Raw genomic sequence first — 18888 nt, 5'->3', positions numbered from 1 at the left:
CATTTCCTATATAAAAGGTAGCTACTTTTTTGCATGGACCTCAAGTATACTGTAGTATAGAGGTGGAATTTAAGGAAAGGTATTAAGCAGCCTGAGTTTTAGCTTATGGGCAAGTAATTAATTGTATCATGTATCTTGAATGTATCATAGATAAGCTGCCATATAACAATTGCCACTTCAGATAGCTGTGAAATTAGGTGATTAACTAGTTGGTACTTAACCTTCTAATTTCTGTATAAGTCTAATTACATGAAATAGAAGTGGGGGTTTTGATTTTTTACTTTGCTTTTCTGTTTGGAGTGTCACTGTAACTACTGTACTGTAAATGACGGGAAATAATTGCATATGTTAAAAAAATAAATTGAGTTACATTAAAAAAATAATAAAAATAATAAAATTAAAAAAAAAAGAACCTTGTGATTTAATTACAGCTCAATTTAATGCAGGCAGTAGGCATATGGCAACAGAAGAGCTTTTTCTCAAAGGGAGAGGAATTAGGGGTTGTGTGTTTAAATACATCATACTGAAAGCCGGTATCACTTTTTTCCCTCCGTACGTTGCTTCTTCCAAAAGAGAGGACAACCTCCGGTGTAGGGAGGGTTCTTAGGTTGTCTGTAACATTTATAGCCCAGATCAGAGAGGCCTACACACAATCCCGTGCAAGGCTCACTGTTCTACAGGAGCCCTGGAAAGTGCCCTTGCCACAGGCTCTCAGCACCTTTTCCCCTTTGTCCACAGCTGGCCTCCTCTCCCACTCAACTGTCTCCTCCCTCGTCTGGGACAGGCTCCAGCACTTGCCTCACTACGCAACACCGCAATCACGACTTTCTGCTCAGTATGTCCTGCCTTTCCTTCCCTTACCTCTTTACTTGCTGTTGCCACTCAGTCTGCTGAATGGACCCCTTCATGGGTCACCAGACTCCCAGAACGCAAGCTCTGGCTTCTCTGGCTCTCCCGAAGGTGCCTGCTTGAAAGGAACTAGCTAGGCCCAAGTCTCTCCTGCTAGCTCCCTCCTCCACCCAGGCTAGTAGTGTCCCCTGAGGTGCTGATTTCCATCACTTCCCCCTCTCTGTGTGCCTATCGATCCCTGTTTTGGCATCCATTCTGTGGCTTCAAGTAACAAAGACCAGGCAACGGCTCTCAGGGCTCTGCTCCAGTCCTGATGGGGGCTCTGAGCCTCCCATAGACCCACATCTACAACAGATGCTGGACACCTCGGCTCCACATCCTTCCTCAGAAAGGCCCTATGTGCCTGTCCCTGAATTCATCCCACTATAGAGGCCACCATCTCTATCAACACAACTTCACGAGTTTAGAAAACTCCAGCCCAGGAAGCTGCAGTTACAAATGACTGGACTGTTCACTTCAGGATCCCTAAACATCACACGGTCATTTGTCATCCAGCATTTACTCTGAAGCTGTCACCTCAAAACCAGCATCTCAGGGTGCCCTCCATGTCATCACAACTTGTTCTTTAAATTTTTTAGTGATTATTATTTATTTTTGAGAGACAGACAGATATGAGCAGGGGAGAGGCAGATAGAGGGAGATACAGAATCTGAAGCAGCTCCAGGCTCTGAGATGTCAGCACAGAGCCCGACGCAGGCCACTTAACCTACTGAGCCACCCAGGCGCCCCCATGTCGTCACAACTCTTATCCAAAACAGATCAAGCCCTCACACCAAGAGACTTTTCTTCAACCAGCCCCCCCCCCCGCCAAGAGCCCCATAGATACTCCAACTACAACCTCACCTCTGGTGCTACTCAGGTAGCATTCTGGAAAAGAGTGCTCTGGCTGACTGAGAGCAATGTTAGCTTATCCTGGTGGGATTTTCAGGGAGCCTGCACGTGACAAATTCACCCTCAAGCTGGCCACAGGGTAATCAAGAAGACAGATGCCCCACATCTTTTCATTCTAACTGGTGGCTCTCCACAGCCTACATGATAAACTCAAGTCTAACCTATGTGCCGGGCTGGTGTCTCCTGTGCACCACCATGCAGACCACACTGGGGAGTGGGCATGTGGAAAGTCCCCACCAGCCCCTAGCTCCAGCTTTTTCTCCCTTTCTTCTCTCTTCGGAAAATTCATTTTCACCCAGAAAGACCGAGCACAAGTGTCCCATCCTGCCAAATCCTCCCTGGCCCCTCTGAAGCCCTTTCTGTGTTATACTGTTGTTCGTTACCACATTTCAAGGACCACATCTGTGGTATGTGACCTCCACTTAGGAGAGACCAAGGTGAGCATTAATATTTGATAAATGATTCCTCACAAATTTAAAAATAAAATTCTGGAAGAAATCTGCCAACATGTATTATCTTTGGGTGGTACTATTATGGTTACTATTTTCCCTTTTTTTGTACATTTTCTAAATTTTCTAAATGATCAAAATGTAGAATCCTTTTTGAACAGTTTTATTTTAAATAAAGTCATTTGCAATTCTCATTGCTGTTTAAATTTGTTTAAATTAGAAAACAGTATTCGGATGAATGCTGGTCCTAATGTTAGCTCTTTCTGGATCTACATCCTGAAGGAGTTGAAGACACAGGCCTAGCCAAGCTAATGCCCTGTGGCAAGCCTCTCACCACACACCAGCCAACTGGCTGAAACATGCGCCCCACGAGGTGGCCCCAAGGAGGAAAAGGTCCCATGACTCCGCAAGAGCCGTCTGGCTCGACCGGTGCTGGGAACCCACTCTATGTAACTCGCTTTTGTGGGAGTCTTCTGCTTTCAATGGCATGACCAGCAATACTTCCTGTGGATTTAAAAGAAGGCCAAAATAACCTAAAATGTGGGCTGAAAACAGATTGTGATTTTTACGGCATCTAAAGAATCATTTGTAAAATTGTAAGGCTTCAGAATCCTCTTTAATACTAAAAGGTTCCTAAATATTTTTTTCTCTTCAAATTCTAATGAGACTTTTTTAACGATCTACAAGATAAGTGAAGATCTTTGTACTTACGTAACTGGACAAGTCTTGATTTTCCTGACTCTGAATGACAGGGCTGGATCAGAGGAGCAAAAGAAACAGCCAGAATCTTTTTGGTTTCCCAAGCGGAAGGACCAGTTCGTGTTATCTTAGTCAACTATCCCAAAGAGAAAACAAGAATATTCAAAAGATTTGGGTACTGTTAATTTATATTTAATCATTCCTACATGTAAACTAAAAGCAGAAAACCACAGATACGCTAACAATGAAATAATCTGACAACTGGGGCCCCTGACGTGATGTGGCATGAAGCACGCACAACTACTGCTGCAAATATGTGTAGCCTGAATATGTTCAAAGCTTCCAGACCTAACTTCTGTTTACAAAAAATAAATATATTCAAGAAAAAAAGTCAAAGGATAACAAGAAGAGACAATCGGATGAGATGACTTCCCAGGGCTGTCCACAAGCGTCCCTGTTGCGGGGGGAAGCGGAGGGGGAGCAGGGGAAATGCTAAAGTCAAAGTCATTAAAGGCACTCATGACCACCTATAATGCTTCTGCCTAGACTGGATCCCAGGCTGTTGTTTCTGGAACATAAACAATAAAAAGACTTTCCTGCAACAACATAACCACACACAAAACAACAGCTACTGTCACAGTTCTGCGGTGACTTCCTTGAAGGGGATGATGCCATCTTGGGCATGTTGGAGCTTCTCCTCACTACAGTGTTTATGTGAATTTCTATGTGATGTAACCACCAAAACACACAGATTGGCAGGGAATCACAGTATCAGAAGCACCAGAGGAGCCTAATAAGACAACGTGGCCCTCCCATGTGTTCTGTGACAGTGCCAGTTTCTAAACAGCCCAAACAGGTCACAGTACTATTTTTGCTTGGCTTTGACATGCTAGGATTATATGCTCTCTTGTCTAAAAATATCTAAGCCAGCAAATCCTCTGAAAACTAAGATTCTATGTCATGAATCTTAGAACTGAAAGCATTAAGTAGCCATGTACTCGGTAAACAAGTCACTCACCTTCCTGTACACCAGCAAAAAACTTCTTCTTCAAAACCTTTTTTTCAAGGAGAAATTCTAGTTATATTAAACACCAAATATTTAAATATAATCCATCAATAATGTGTGAACCCTTGAGGAAAACTGTAAACCCATATTCTACATTCCAGACGAGGAGACAGATACTGAAAATATGTCTATAACCCTCCTATCATTCAACATGTAACACAATTCCAATAAAAGGTCCAAAGTATTTTTGTCATGCAACAAAGATGTCTAAAATAATTTAGGATACACTTAAACAGTATTCTGAGAAAAAAGAGCAAAACTGGGGACATCTAGCCCTGCCGTACACAACAATCTAGCAGCAATGACAGCAATAAGCAGGTGGGCCTGTCAGCAAGAGCATGGATGGCTCCTCCCCCGTGCTGCTGACAGCAAAGCCTCTGGAAAGGCAGTTGGCCAAAGTTAAAACAGAGTCTACAATCAAGCACTTCTGCTTCTGAGACTGCACCCGGAAGAGGGTGTGGGTATAGACAAAGACTAAGAACATCCACAAACATGGATATGCACAGCCTTGCCACAGCAGCACTGCCTGTAAACAGCAAGAAGCTAGAAAGGACCCAACTGGCCATCAACAAAACACATTTTCGGGGTGCCTGGGTGGCTCAGTCGGTTGAGCGTCCAGCTTCGGCTCAGGTCATGATCTGACGGTTCATGGGTTCGAGCCCTGCGTCGGGCTCTGTGCTGACAGCTCAGAGCCTGGAGCCTGTCTTCAGATTCTGTGTCTCCCCATCTCTCTGACCCTCCCCTGCTCTCACTCTCTCTCTCTCTCTCTCTCTCTCTCTCTCTCTCTCTCAAAAATAAAACATTAAAAAAATTTTAAAAAACAACAACACATTCTCATATACCAACAAAAACATTTTTAAATAAATATAATAAGGACAAAAAAGCAGTTCTACTTAGATTGAACATCAAATCAACAATAAATGATGTATAAAACTTAAAACTATCAATTCCCATTTCATGTGTCTGCATAGGTACATGGAATGGAAAAAGGTGCGCCTATCTTCACATATGAAAAATGTGTTTGCTTATATATTTTTTTTAAATAAACACATAAACTAAAAACAAACAAAATGGTTACCCATTGAAGTGGAGGGAATATACACGGGAAAAAAATCTGTGAGTGCTCATTATTTAAACTTTGAAATCTTGTAAATATTTTACTAAGTAACAAAACCCAAGACAGCAATCCCTTTAAACTGAAAACAAAGGGGATGTGAGTCATACCGATGTCATAACCTCACAGGAAAGCATTATTTCCAGGGACTTTAAAACACGTTAATCTCTACATCCCTAGTGGAATATAAGGGCCCAAACAGCTCCCCCCATCCCCGAGCCCTCCAGCCAAATCCTGACCTAGTTTCAGAAATCCAATTGTTGGTGCCAGTGGTGCTACTGTGAATTCTGGATAAACAGTAAAGCTGGGTATTCAGGGACGATGACTTTCAAGTGTGGGAGACTGAAGAAGTCAGAAGAATCCTCTCGTCCTGACTTTGAGCTGGCAGTACCAATATAAGCCCCCGGAGTATTTTATGTCCAAAAAAACCAAACCAACAAAAACATAAAATTGTGTGTGTGTGTGTGTGTGTGTGAACTTCCTAGCTCCAGAGGTCCACTGAAAAACTAACCCAGCATCAAAGATTCCTACAAAGGCCCCACACCTGTGTCCTCTAAACACCAATTCCCACTGAACTTAAAATTAAAAGAGATCCTCAGAAATGGCTACCTCCAACTTTGTGGTAAAAAAAAAAATATATATATATATATATATATATATATATATATATATATATACAAAATGAGGGTGAGGGTGAAATATCTTTTCTTACCAGAAAGTAACAAAACTATCACAGATTACCAAAATCGTTTCGAAGCCCAAGAGCCAAGCTGGAGAGGTCCCCACCGGCCAAGACAGGACATTTTAAGCTTCAATAAGCTTCAATAATTCACACTGACACTAAAAATCAAATAAAATCTGATTAGTCACCACCTTCAGCAGATGCTGGAGAACCAGATTATTGAGGAAACTAATAAACAAAGGTCAAGAATCAGAATTCTAACATGTACCCAGGATAACCAAAGAACTGATGAGGGTGTTTCTCTTTAATTATTCCAGGTACTATGAAGTTGCAGGACAAAATGTACAGAAATTCACTGCATTTCTAAACACTTATTAATAATGATGAAGCAGAAAGAGAATTTAGGAAAATGATCCTATTTATAACTGCACCAAAAAGAATGAACTATCTAGGAATAAACTTAACTAAGGCAGTGAAAGGCCTGTACTCTGAAAACTACAAAACTCTGATGAAAGTAACCGAAGATGACACAAAGACACAAAATGGATTAAGGAGTTAAATGTGAGACCTCAAACCATAAAAATCCTACAAGAGAGCACAGGCAGTAACATCTCTGACATCGGCCACAGCAACATTTTTCTAGATACATCTCCTGAGACAAGGGAAACAAAAGCAAAAATAAACTGTTGGCACTACATCAAAGTAAAAAGCTTCTGCACAGTGAAGGAAACAACCAACTAAAAGACAACTGAATGGAAGAAGACAGCATCCGCAAATGACATACCCGATAAAGGCTAAATGTCTAAACTACATAAAGAAGTTATACAACTCCATACTTAAAAAGAAAATAATCCAATTTAAAAATGGGCCGAAGATATGAACAGACATTTCTCCAAATAAGACATCCAGATGGCCAACACACACATGAAAAGATGCTCAACAGCACTCAGTATCAGGGAAATACAAAACAAAACCACAATGATACCACCTCACACCTGTCAGAATGGCTAAAATAAAATACCAGAAACAACAAGTGTTGGCAAGTGGAGAAAAAGGAACCCTTGTGCACTGTGGGTGGACATGCAGACTGGTGCAGCCATTCTGGAAAAGAATATGGAGTTTCCTCAAAAAGTTAAAAACAGAACTACAATCCAGCAATTGGACTACTAGGTATTTACCCAAAGAATACTAAAATACTAACTCAGAAGGATACATACAACCCTACATTCACAGCAGCATTATTTACAATAACAAGATATGGAAGCAGCCCGATTGGTCATCAATTGATAAATGGATAAAGAAAATGTGGTATATACGTATGCACAATGGAACGTTACTCAACCATGAAGATGAATGAAATCTGGCCATTTGCAACAACATGGAAGTCAGAACTACAGAGTATAATACTAAGCGATATAAGCCAGTCAGAGAAAGACAAATACCACATGATTTTACTCATATATGGAATTTAAGAAATAAATGAACAGGGAAGGAAGGGAGGAGGACACAAAACTGAGGGTTTCCAGAGGGGAAGTGGGTGGGGGATGGGGGAAACCGGTAAAAGGGATGAAGAGCACACTTATCTCAATGTGCACTGGGTAATGTATGCAACCGCAGAATCACTGTATCGTACATCTGAAACTAATATAACACTGCTATGTTAACTATATTAGAATTAAAATTAAAAAGAAAAAAGTAGAGCGCCTGGGTGGCTCAGTCGGTTGGGTGTTCGACTTCGGCTCTGATCATGATCTCACAGTTCGTGGGTTCGAGTCCTGCATCAGGTTCTGTGCTGAGCGCTCAGAGCTTGGAGCCTGCTTTGGATCCTGTGTCTCCCTCTCTGCCCCTCCCCCACTTGTGTTCGCCCTCACTCTCTCCCGCTCTCTCTCTCTCAAAAATAAACATTAAAAATTTTTTTAAAAAAAGAAAAAAGTATTCGAGTTACTAAATGAAGAGAAATGAAGCAGAATATATCATCCTGTATCCCTTAATGAAATAATGGATCAGGACTACATTTGCAGTGCCAGCGTCAGAAAGAGACAGCAGGCATGATGTGTGTGTATGTGGGTGTAGACTGTACTACCTGGTTAAGTATTCTTGCACCCTCTCTCCCCACCAAAAGTGAAGTCAAACTGAAGTCCTGGATCCCGTTAGCAATTTATGGGGAAAACAGGGAACAGAAGAAATATGTAAGATACTACCAAAGACGTATGTAATCTCCAAATCCAGGCTATAGGAAACTCTATAAGACAAATGCAAGGATAATGTTAAAAAAATAAAAAAGTTATAGAAAACAATCCTTTAGACATATATCACCCAGGGGTGCCTGGCTGGATCAACTGATGGAAAATGCGACTCTTAATCTCGGGGTTGTGAGTTCAAGCCCCATGTTGGGTGGAGAGATTACTTAAAACTAAAACCTTTTTTTATTTATATTTTTTATTAAAAGAAATTTTTTATGTCTTTTATTTTATTCTGAGAGACAAAGACAGAGTGAGCAGGAGAGGGGAAGAGAGAGAGGGAGACACAGAATCCCAAGCAGGCTCCAGGCTCTGAGCTGTCAGCACAGAGCCCGACACGGGGCTCAAATCCACGGACTGTGAGATCATGACCTGAGCCGAAGTCAGACGTTCAACCGACTGAGCCACCCAGGCACCCCAAACTAAAATCTTTAAAAAATGAGAAAGATATCAACCACATGCAAGACACAAATCAAATGTTTCTCATAAATTCCATCAGTATTGTAATTTGATTTTTGTCTCCAGAAAAGTTACCGATAGATACCACAGGTCTGGGACCTCTGTTGTCTGAATTGCTCTGCTGGAGAACACAATGTTCTGTACCTGGCCCAAAGCTGAGAAACTCTGATCTGGACCACATTCAAATGTATTTTATAAACATACAGTATCAAAACATAATTGTCTTACTGAATTATTATGCTGCACATTTGAAACCAATGTCAATTACACCTCAACAAAAAAGGAGGGCATGAGGGAATTTGCGGCAGCAATAGGAAATGTTCTAGATCTTGTTTGTGTTGTATACCACTGCTGTAGTCACCTGTCAAAACTTAATGGATTGTACACTTAAAATTGCTCAGTTTTACTTTATGTGAATTGTACCTTAATAAAAATGACAAAAATTAAAAAGATAAAGACATAATCAAATAAAGCCCTATTCAAACAAATTTTGAGACAATCAGGAAACTAAGAAATTACTGTTAATTTTTTTGGTTGATAATGGTTTTGTGATATATAAAAAGACAACAACAGGTCCCCTATGTTTTATAGATACATACTGAAATATCTATGGATAAAAAGTTTGTTTTACTTAGGGACACTCACGACAGTCTGTATACAATAGTAAATAACAACATTATACACGCAGCCTTATGTCCAATTCCAGGACCTGGAGGGTACAGTGTGGTCAACAATCCCACAAGCTACTATATAAGCACTCAAAATGATGATATGAAATGTCAAATGGATTAAAAGTTACTTCGTCAATTAGGCAAAAACATTTGAAGTTCTAAACTGTATGTCCAATGACATTCTTGACATAGGAGTCCAAACTACAGGAATCCTCCACTCATAGCACTTCGGGTGGAACTGTGAGCAGTTTTTCATAATTATCGTATCTTCTGGATTTTCTACAATGAATGATTACTTTTTAAACAAAATAAAATGCTAACATTTTCAAATTGCAGGAAATCACACAAAAATGCATAATCTCCTCTAATTTTTATCATTTCCATTTTTCCTAGTTCTTTGTGACTGAGACATTCTTCCTTAGTACCAACTCAAGTTTGATTAGCCTTGCTCGTTTCTTACCATTTGTTTTCCTCAATGAGGCACAACATCTACGACACACAGAAACATGACCAAATGGCAGACTTAGACAAGCTTCGTACTAAGGAAGAGACTCCTGTAGAATACTCACCATCACAGAATTTAACAACCAAACTAACGTTCAGAATTACTGAAATAATTTTTCTGTAGAATAGCCTTAGAGGAGGGAAAGGAGGTAGGAGACAGGAAGGAAAACAGGAAGGATGTGAGGGTAAGGGCTTACAGTGCAGGCTCCAGGGGGCCTCCTGGGTCTGCCCTGGCTCCAGCGAGGCTATCTGTATGCCCTGTCCCTGCCTGGGTCGTCATCTGTGAAATGGATGGAATTGTTATGAGGGATATAGGGGAAAAATATATGTAAACTTCACGGAACAGAACTTGGCCAATAGTTAAACATGTCAGTTATGAAAGGGATCTGACCTTCTCCTCCAGTGGCATGACAAGGATGCCCCCTACTTTGAGAAGACTCTTCATGTATTCTTCATGCTCTTTCTGCACACCAGCCCCACAGTACACTCGATCGTACTGAGAACAATCTGGAGAAATCTCCAAGCAATTGCCAATAACAAAGGAAGGTTCACAGAAGTCAAATCTAAAGGCAAAAAATGTTTTCCATAACTGAATTTATCACATTATAGCAAGTCTATAAGTAAATCTATGGTAACCACGGGTTATTTTTTCATTGAACAACCCTATAGTGATGTAATGCAATTCACAGAACCAGAAGCTAGAAGCTAGACTTCCAAAAAGAATTATACTATTAATTAATAAGACCCTAGAAATTCCAAACAAAATACTATGAAAGTGAATGTCAAAAGCACAATCCAAGCTTAAATATCCAACCTCCAATCATTACAGTCTTTGTTCTGTTTTTATAAATCATTACCTTATTCAAGATCTACTAAAAACAAGTAAAATGAAAGAAAAATACATTTGGTGTTTCTAAAAATGATAAACAGAAGAACAGAAGAACTTTAATGTCTTATTTAAAAATGGCAAGAGGTAATTCCATATCCTGCTTAAAGACAAATGCAACAATTCCGTTTTATAAACAATTAGGTGAAAAACTGTTGTATCAGAAACATGAAAATTGCACAAAATGAATATTCTATGTCCTTCTCTTATTATGTTGAATAATTAGTCTTACCTGGTATCATAGTAAAAAAAAAAAAAAAACCCTAAAGCCCTCAAAACCACAGAATATTTAAAAAATAATTAGAACAGGGGCACCTGAGTGGCTCAGTTGGTTGAGTGTCGGACTTCAGCTCAGGTCGTGATCTCGCAGTTCGTGGGTTTGAGCCCCACATCAGGCTCTGTGCTGACAGCTCAGAGCCTGGAGCCTGCTTCGGATTCTATGTCTCCCCCCACCCACCACCCCACCACCCGCCCCCGTCCCTCCCTCCCCTTGCACTCAGTCTCTGTCTCTCAAAGCAGAATAAACATTAAAAGAAAAAAAATTTTTTTTAACAAATAAAAAAATAATTAGAACAGCTATACGAATACCCCTGATTCCCCTGCCAAAGCTGAGTCACGCTTCCTGGTATATGGACACTAATAAACTCACTTCTCTCAACTCATCAGAAGTTTACACTGTAATTCACACACCGACCCAAGGGTAGTATCTGAGCTTACTTGTCAAAGCTGTCGCTGGTTCGAATGAAGAAATCCAGCTTCTGCTTTGCATATTCTATTACATCTGAATGGAGCTCAACCCCGTGGTTCACACCAAAAGGACCTAAAAGGTTTCAGAATAAGAAAACTTTTAGAACTAGGGAAAAACTCTTACTCTTTATTTCTGTTTTATCAGTTGCAATGCACAAGATTCAGCACGTATAATTATATGAAGAAATTTGCAAGGTTTTGAGGTTTTACCACATTATGGGACATATATCAAAGAGCAAATCTTTAAATATGCAGGGTAGACGATGCTCACCACGTTGTAAATACTCGTTTCTTTGACATTACTAACTCCACACCTTTACAAAGCTTGGGGTCCCTGCTCTCTCTCAATCATTTGAAAATTAAAAAAAAAAAAAAAAAAAAGATCTGCAGCCAGGAATTCAAGATCTTACTAATGAACTGAAGAAGAAAAATGTATTTCCAAATGAAACTGGACACAGCCCTATTTTCCATAAAAGGTCTCCCCAAACATTCAAGGCATGAACATTTTAATAATTCTCACAAATAGGTTTTGATCATCACTAAAATAAAACTATAACCACGTTACAATGAAACATTTTTTTATATCAAAGGAAATTTATCAGTAATCGGAAATAAAGCTGTGAGAAAAGGTGGAAGCCCATTTAACAATAAAGGTGTTCTCTTCATATAAAACTGCCCCTAGGTGAAACTTACTGATACAGACAGCTTAGGTGAGTCTCTCTGTTGTGGGAATTCATTTGTAAGAAGGTCAAAAACAGGCAACACTTAATTGTGATCACAGAGGACAAGCGTGCTCTCCTTTCAGGAGGGGGAGGGGCAGCACAAGAGCCACTGGGGCGCTGATTCTATTCTGAACCTTGTGCTTGCAGCAACGTGAATACTTAAGTAAAAATTCACCAAGCCCCACACCTCACACTTGTTCATTTACTATAGGTAAGTTACACTGCCATTTTTTAAAATCTCCATGTGAAAATCAACAGGGCATGTGAAACTTTATTTACTAGACAGACATACTGAAGTCACAGTGCAGCACTTAACACCACAATCCAACAGAAATATGACAAAATAAGCAACCCTCTGCACACCCATACCTTTACATTTTGCCACCTGGGCTTACCTGGTCTCCTGACAGCACTACAGCCACCCCAAGCCAAGGCTTCCCTCTCCTCCACCTGGACAACTCAACCTGTGACTCTTCTCTCCACATCTGTCATACACATGGCTGTGGCTAAAACATTCTCTCATTAAAACACACCCTACTTGAGAAGTCACATTTTCACTCTTTACAACAACAAATCCAAATTATCTAACTTCAAGACCCTCTGCCAAGTCGCTGACTTCCATCTCTAGTTAGCAGCATTGTGCCAGAATCCAAGAAAAGCTTTCTCTACCTTCCCAGTCATCATAGTTTCATTAGCTCCTTTATCAACACCTATTAAGTAGTTCATTCTAATAACAGACATAGGACATAGTTCCCAAGAAGCTGAACACCAAATACAGTATTAACACATAGCTCCTGAACCACCCCTGAAAAAAAATGACTAAGATGGGAGGGGGGACACGGAGGAGGAGTCAGGACTGAGACAGCAGGCGCAGGGCACTGCAGCCAGACCTCAAGGCCCCTGATGAGGGCACGCCACTCCCTAATCACACAGCGCTTTCAGGTCAATGAGACAGCAATGTGGCAGAATCGGCATAAAGTTCAGGGCCAGGCAGGAAGGCAGTTGAGGTCAAAAAAGTCAGAGAAAAGACTCCAGACCTCACACCTGCAAGCACTGGACAGCCAACACAGTCTTCAGCTCTGGAGCGATGTGCTTGATGCAATGCTAAAGGCTGGATGAACTGGAGAGGGAGAGGCCCAGGACACGATGTCGGGACAGAGGCGTTGGTCCAGTGCATGCAGATCCAAGATGTCTGTCCAGGAAAGGAAACTCTCCAGTCACCTCCTTCAAATATATCTAAGAAGTACACAGTGTCCTCTACAGCCCCCCCCAAAAGCTTCCCCTTCTTCAGACCTCTCCCCACTCCAACATCTAATTACATTCCCAGCAAACAGGGGACTCCAAGAACAGAAGCCATTTCCTTAGGACTTCTAGGGAACGTCAAGTGCAACAGGTCACCTCAGGCTTACCGTGTGCCCTCTTTTCCTGAGGATCTTAGTTATTTTCAATAGCTAATCTAGTCAACGTGATACCCCATCCCACTCTCTGCCAAATATCATATCATACTTAATTCCCCATTTTCTGCTCCACTGAAGGAAACTACCCTTCACTAATACGAGAATGATACATAACCTGAGGTCCTGTGCAAAGCGGTTTCAATCCGAGACAAAGTAAGTTCAAAAAAGCATTTAGCTTTAAAAAACAAAACAAGGGGCACCTGGGTGGCTCAGTCAGTTAAACGTCAGACTTGCTCAGGTCACGATCTCACAGTTCATGAGTTCATGAGTTCATGCTTCACCCTTCCCCTGCTCGTATGCTCTCTCAAAAATAAACAAACATTAATAAAAGAAAAAACAAAACAAAAACCGTACACCCTAAAAAATCTGAAGATAGCAATCTATAGCCTAAAGTCAAATGACCAGACTCAAAACTTCACAAATTCCCAAGCCTATAAACTTATAAAGATACCAAAAATCTTGGGGTGCCTGGGTGGCTCAGTTGGTTAAGCGTCTGACCTAGGCTCAGGTCATGATCTCAACAGTTTGAGTTCAAGCCCCACATCGGGCTCCATGCTGAGAGCAGAGCCTGCTTCCGATCCTCAGTTCACCCCTGTGTCTCTCCCCCTCTTAAACATTAAAAACATTTTTAAGAAAAAGATAACAAAAATTTCATTCCATACCAGTGAAAACCAACTGTTACTGTTAAGATTTTCTGTAACAACCGCGAAGGAACGGTGCTGCGGCGTGCATGGCGATGGCTCGCACCTGAAATCTCCAACGCTTAGAATCAATCCCAGGCTAGTCTGACAAGGAGTCAGGTGCGCACCAGCACATTCCTGAGACTCCTCAGCAGGTCTTGCCAGGGCGCCTGGCACCGGAGCCTGTGGTCCAGGCTTCACCCTCCCTTGCACAGACTGCCGCCGCAGCCCCAGCCCTGCTTCCTCTTCAGAGCAATCTTTTTAAAGCAGGTTAGCTCCCGTTACTGGGTCCACCTCACTCAGTAAAAACAGACACCTAAACCATCAATTATCAGACAATACTGCTGTTTCAATAACAAAAATGCCAATTCCCATGTGCGGTCTCACAACTTATTTGGAAAAAGAGGCAAAATGGCTTCAAGTAAGATAATCTGTGAAATCCTTCCCATCCCGGGAATTTATTTACAAAGAAAAACGTACAGGTTTTGATTCCATTAGCATTAAAACAAAGCAAACCAAAACTGCTTGGAAGAACTTTAATTTCCAGGGAACTTTAAAATCAAGAAATCTCTGTAAGGTCCCATGTAATTCTCTGGGTCCTCTGTTTACAGGAGGGTGTGCTGACCAGACTGTGGAGGTTCAGGTGGGAGGGGACAGGGAAAAGCAGGGGTCCCTCCAGAAAACTCCAAGTCCTCCCTTCACCAGCCCACCCAATGACTGTGCGTAAACAATACGGGGTACGGACGGGGAGGCAGTGCCCAGAAGGCCAAGTGCAATTAGACAAGGTCCCACGCTCTCTCCAGATTTACCTAGAATGAGCCCCACCATGGAGCTGAGGTAGCCAGTGCCACTGCCCAGGTTCAAGAAGGAGAGCCCGGGCTGCAAGTCCAGGGCTTCCATCACTTCTGAGTAGATGCACGGAGCTGAGAGGTGGATGTTTCCATGTTTCCACGCCAAGTCTTTATAAGCATTTTCTTTAAATTCTTCAAGATAATAATCTGCACGATCGATAGCTCGGAAAGCCTGCTCTACCAGCTCAGTCCGGATGTACTGTGCTTCTTTCAAATTGTCTATTAGCTCATCATTGTCTTCACCAGCACTCACAGCACCTCCCATCTTCAAGATCACACTTAGGCAATACTGTAATTAAAAAAGTTTTTACATAACAGGTAAGAGCACAACAGTAAAATTTCTAATAACACACCAATTTCAAATTCTGAATTCTGAAAATAATACAGATGGAATGTATTTTGTCAGCACCCACCTACCCCACCCCACCCCAAGGATGCCAAATTCAGAAGGTTAAAAAAAAAGTTATATAGGAAATTCCACTGTATCCACCAGAAGTTTGTAACTTATAATATCAAATGAATTCAAATCAACTTGAGATACCTAAAACATATTGGACAACTGAAAAATATCATTAAAGTATGAATTTGACACTTTACTACAAATCATCAATCTACAATGTCAGATATTTAGGGCTGAAATAATCTTGAACATAGATCTGCCTTAACAGGGACACAGGACAAAGTCACTGAATATAAACACAAAAAGAACACAGATGCTAATATCAGCCTCTCTTTGAATATTTCAAGTACTGTAGATTATCTTTGGTAAATAAATCTTTAAGAGCAAAAAAGAATGAAATTAAGGTAAACAACAAATACTATAGTTATTCATTCTTATTTGAAATTAAAATTTAACTGGTGTTCTACATTTTATCTGACAACTCTACACCCCCACATACACATAAATATCAAATCAAGCAATCAATTCAATCTGTGCATTTGGATTTCCAGATGTACAAATTTCAGGCAAAAACACCACTAACAAAACTCTTACTCAACTGGATGAATGGTGACATTTTATTGTAACAAATACAAAACCTGTTTCCAGGCTACAGCCGCTATCAGACCTCCTACTACTCCTTGTATGCTAAGCAACCTTTCCACTTCTTTAACAATGGAAAGTACATTGCTTACCTTCTTCCCAACTGCCTTCAAGAGGAAAAAAGTGTGATCCCCTCTGAGCCAACTGCTAACATACAACATTCCTTCATCTAATTCAGAGACAACATTCTCCCATCTGCGGAGGTCTTACTTTTCCAAAACCATAAAACATACCTTCTCCAATTTTATACTTACTCCATGAAACTACTCTGAAAAGAATGATTTTAGGTCACATAAAATGATAATGTTATACAAAACATCTGACATAAAACTGTTGGGAAAAACAGAAAACACCAGATTTCACAGAGACTGACCCATTTTCTGAATCAAGACAACTTCCATAATAATATATCATAATTTCTTATTACAAGGTTTATCCTTGCTTTCCCCCCCTCACAGTCATCTGGATTTCCAACAGCAGAATGAGAACCATCAATCCTAGCGATTCCACACACAAGCCCCATGCACACGACTGGCTATTGTACTGGGAGAGGTTTTTCCAGGAATAAAAAATAAAAGACCACACAATAAATCTTCAGCTTCTCACAACAATTATGCAAAATATGTAAAACATGGGGCTTAGTGCAAATGCTCTTCCGTTTACAGTTGGAATAGTTCATCTTCATTATCAGGATTTTAGAGCTGAATATTACACTTTCCAAATCACTAGGATGATCCAAATACTAGATTTCCACCCCATTTCAAGTTGTTTCAGAGCCATTTTTAGGTTATGGTCCACAGCCAGCTAACTTAGCTTAAGGGATAAAGTGCTAACGAGGTCACGTTTAATCTTGGATAAGCCACTTAGTGCTGAGGTGACAGTCTAAACCTTTAGTCTAGGGCAGTCATCTGAAAATTTAGGTCACTGCTTAAAAGTGCAGTTGCATTTGCTGCTAAAAGGTCTATTTAGGAGAGGCCCTGGAAACCACACGCCTCCGTGGTGGCTCCAACCCTGCATGATGTTCTATCCTTCTATCTCGGTATCATCATTCTATCCTCAGAAAGCAAACACTAACTACATATTGGGTATATTTTATTTTCTACTAAGTAACCTATCAATTATTTTCAATTTCTCCGCACTTTGAAATTATGCAAAAGCTAGCTTCTTACTAAAAAGAGCTACAACTTTTTACAGGCACCACCTGCCAGTCACAAGAGCTCCTTTGAGTTTCAAGACACGATGAGGCAAAGTAGGACTTTGCTCACAATCACATACCAGTGTGTGAGGAAAAGGCCAGAATTCAAACTCAGGACTGTCTGGCCAAAGACCTACGTTCTTTACCCCACACCAAATGAAGCTTTTAAAAATTCTCAAGGAGAAACATTCTTTAACACAAAACATGCTGGTAATCTATGCCCCACGTGACAGACTAAAATCTACGGGGTAACTCTATGTGTCGTCTCTGGTAGGATGCGTGGGACCCTCTACAGGGTCTGATATTACTAACTTTGCCCGGACATCTAACACTCCCTCACACTGGATACAATCACTGCTTATTACTGACCACCCATGTGACTGGTCATATCACTACCCAAAAATACCAACAAAGGTTCAAATATATCTTAGTCAAACCAAATCTGGATCTACAATCTAGTCAAACCAAATTGTTCAAAGTAATGGGAAATAATTTTTTGGGTGGTGCACTTGATTATACTTTGCAATCCTCAATGTAATTCATTGCTCTGGGTAAACGGCCAAAAGGACACCCTTGCTCTCATACTGCTCCTTCCAAAGGCAACAGCCTGTGGACAGTGAGGAAAATGGTTCAAGCATCAGGGAAGGCATGGGAAGGTCTTGTGACTGACAAGCAAGGAGGCTGTAGCTGGGTCAACACAGCTACAAGCCAAGACAATGGGTGTTCAGGATTCCAGTCTACACTGGGTTTGTCAGACTACACATGGAGAGCCATGTTCCAACCTGAATACCCTTTCTTAAGGAAAATATGTACAAGGTACTGACATATGCAAAATGAGCTAAGGAAAAGGACCTTGTAGTGTAAGCCCTGAGAGGTTTTTTGTTTGTTTGTTTTTTGTTTTTTTCTGTAATGCAGGTAAGTACCTGACTTAAGTTCTGACTGGTGAGGAATAAACACTTTGCCTCCCACCACTCAACTAGATAGAGCCAGGACACCTCCCCTCAGAGTATCCTTTATTTGAGATCAGGTTTTAGTTGATTTTGATAAGAGACCTTGTGGGCCACTTGTCTTTTCTCTTCCTAGGCTTTAAATTTGGTTTTAAATTCCTCAATAAAGAGCAAGGCTGAGATACCCCTAGGCCCCCACCTTTGACCCCAATAAAAGCAGAACCCCAGGCCTCTGTTCCCTCAAGCTCTCTCTTCACAGCCTCCCATTTCACTGTGTGGCCCCAGGTATGCTGTAAAATTTCCAGATTCAGTAAGTAGTAAATGTTTATTTTTTCTAGGTTTCCTGATGGTTATTACTGAAAGGAGTCTTACAATCATAATAACCACATGGGCCAGTCCAACGACACTGGTTATTAATAGGCTGGGACCAATAGAAAACAGACCTAAAACCACAACTCCTGCTGGCAGAATAATGAGACAGATTTCTCATCTTGAGAACTAAAACTCTTGAAAGGAATACAAACGAAAGGATTTTCTTCAAATACTTCAAAGGCTGCCACATATACAATATTCACGGACCTGATAAAAGCTGGAGCAGTGGAACACGTCAAATGGAGATCATTTCTACTAAACACAGAAAAGCCTTCTAACAACTAGAATTCAAAGTACTGCACTGT

The 18888-nt window shown here is 40.9% G+C and overlaps 1 protein-coding gene across 2 annotated transcripts in view; it reads right to left on the bottom strand.

Annotated features, from left to right (window-relative positions):
• The window catches only part of PCMTD2 (protein-L-isoaspartate (D-aspartate) O-methyltransferase domain containing 2), a 22473-nt gene extending 3616 nt beyond the window's left edge, over positions 1 to 18857 (bottom strand). Inside the window, exons 1-5 of one of the 2 annotated variants that reach the window (XM_029931328.1) lie at positions 18791 to 18838; positions 14986 to 15316; positions 11288 to 11390; positions 10076 to 10247; positions 2961 to 3084 (exon numbers count right to left, since the gene is read on the bottom strand). In XM_029931328.1, the coding sequence (XP_029787188.1) occupies positions 2961 to 3084; positions 10076 to 10247; positions 11288 to 11390; positions 14986 to 15292 (706 nt within the window). In that variant the 5' untranslated portion in view covers positions 15293 to 15316; positions 18791 to 18838. Of the gene's footprint in view, positions 1 to 2960; positions 3085 to 10075; positions 10248 to 11287; positions 11391 to 14985 lie in introns of both variants that reach the window. The other variant, XM_029931327.1, reaches the window with a different exon arrangement.
• Positions 18858 to 18888: the final 31 nt, after the last annotated feature.

This window comes from Suricata suricatta, unplaced genomic scaffold (assembly GCF_006229205.1).
Source record: "Suricata suricatta isolate VVHF042 unplaced genomic scaffold, meerkat_22Aug2017_6uvM2_HiC HiC_scaffold_238, whole genome shotgun sequence".
In the NCBI taxonomy this organism is placed as follows: domain Eukaryota; kingdom Metazoa; phylum Chordata; class Mammalia; order Carnivora; family Herpestidae; genus Suricata; species Suricata suricatta.
This window is presented reverse-complemented; position numbering and strand designations above follow the sequence as displayed.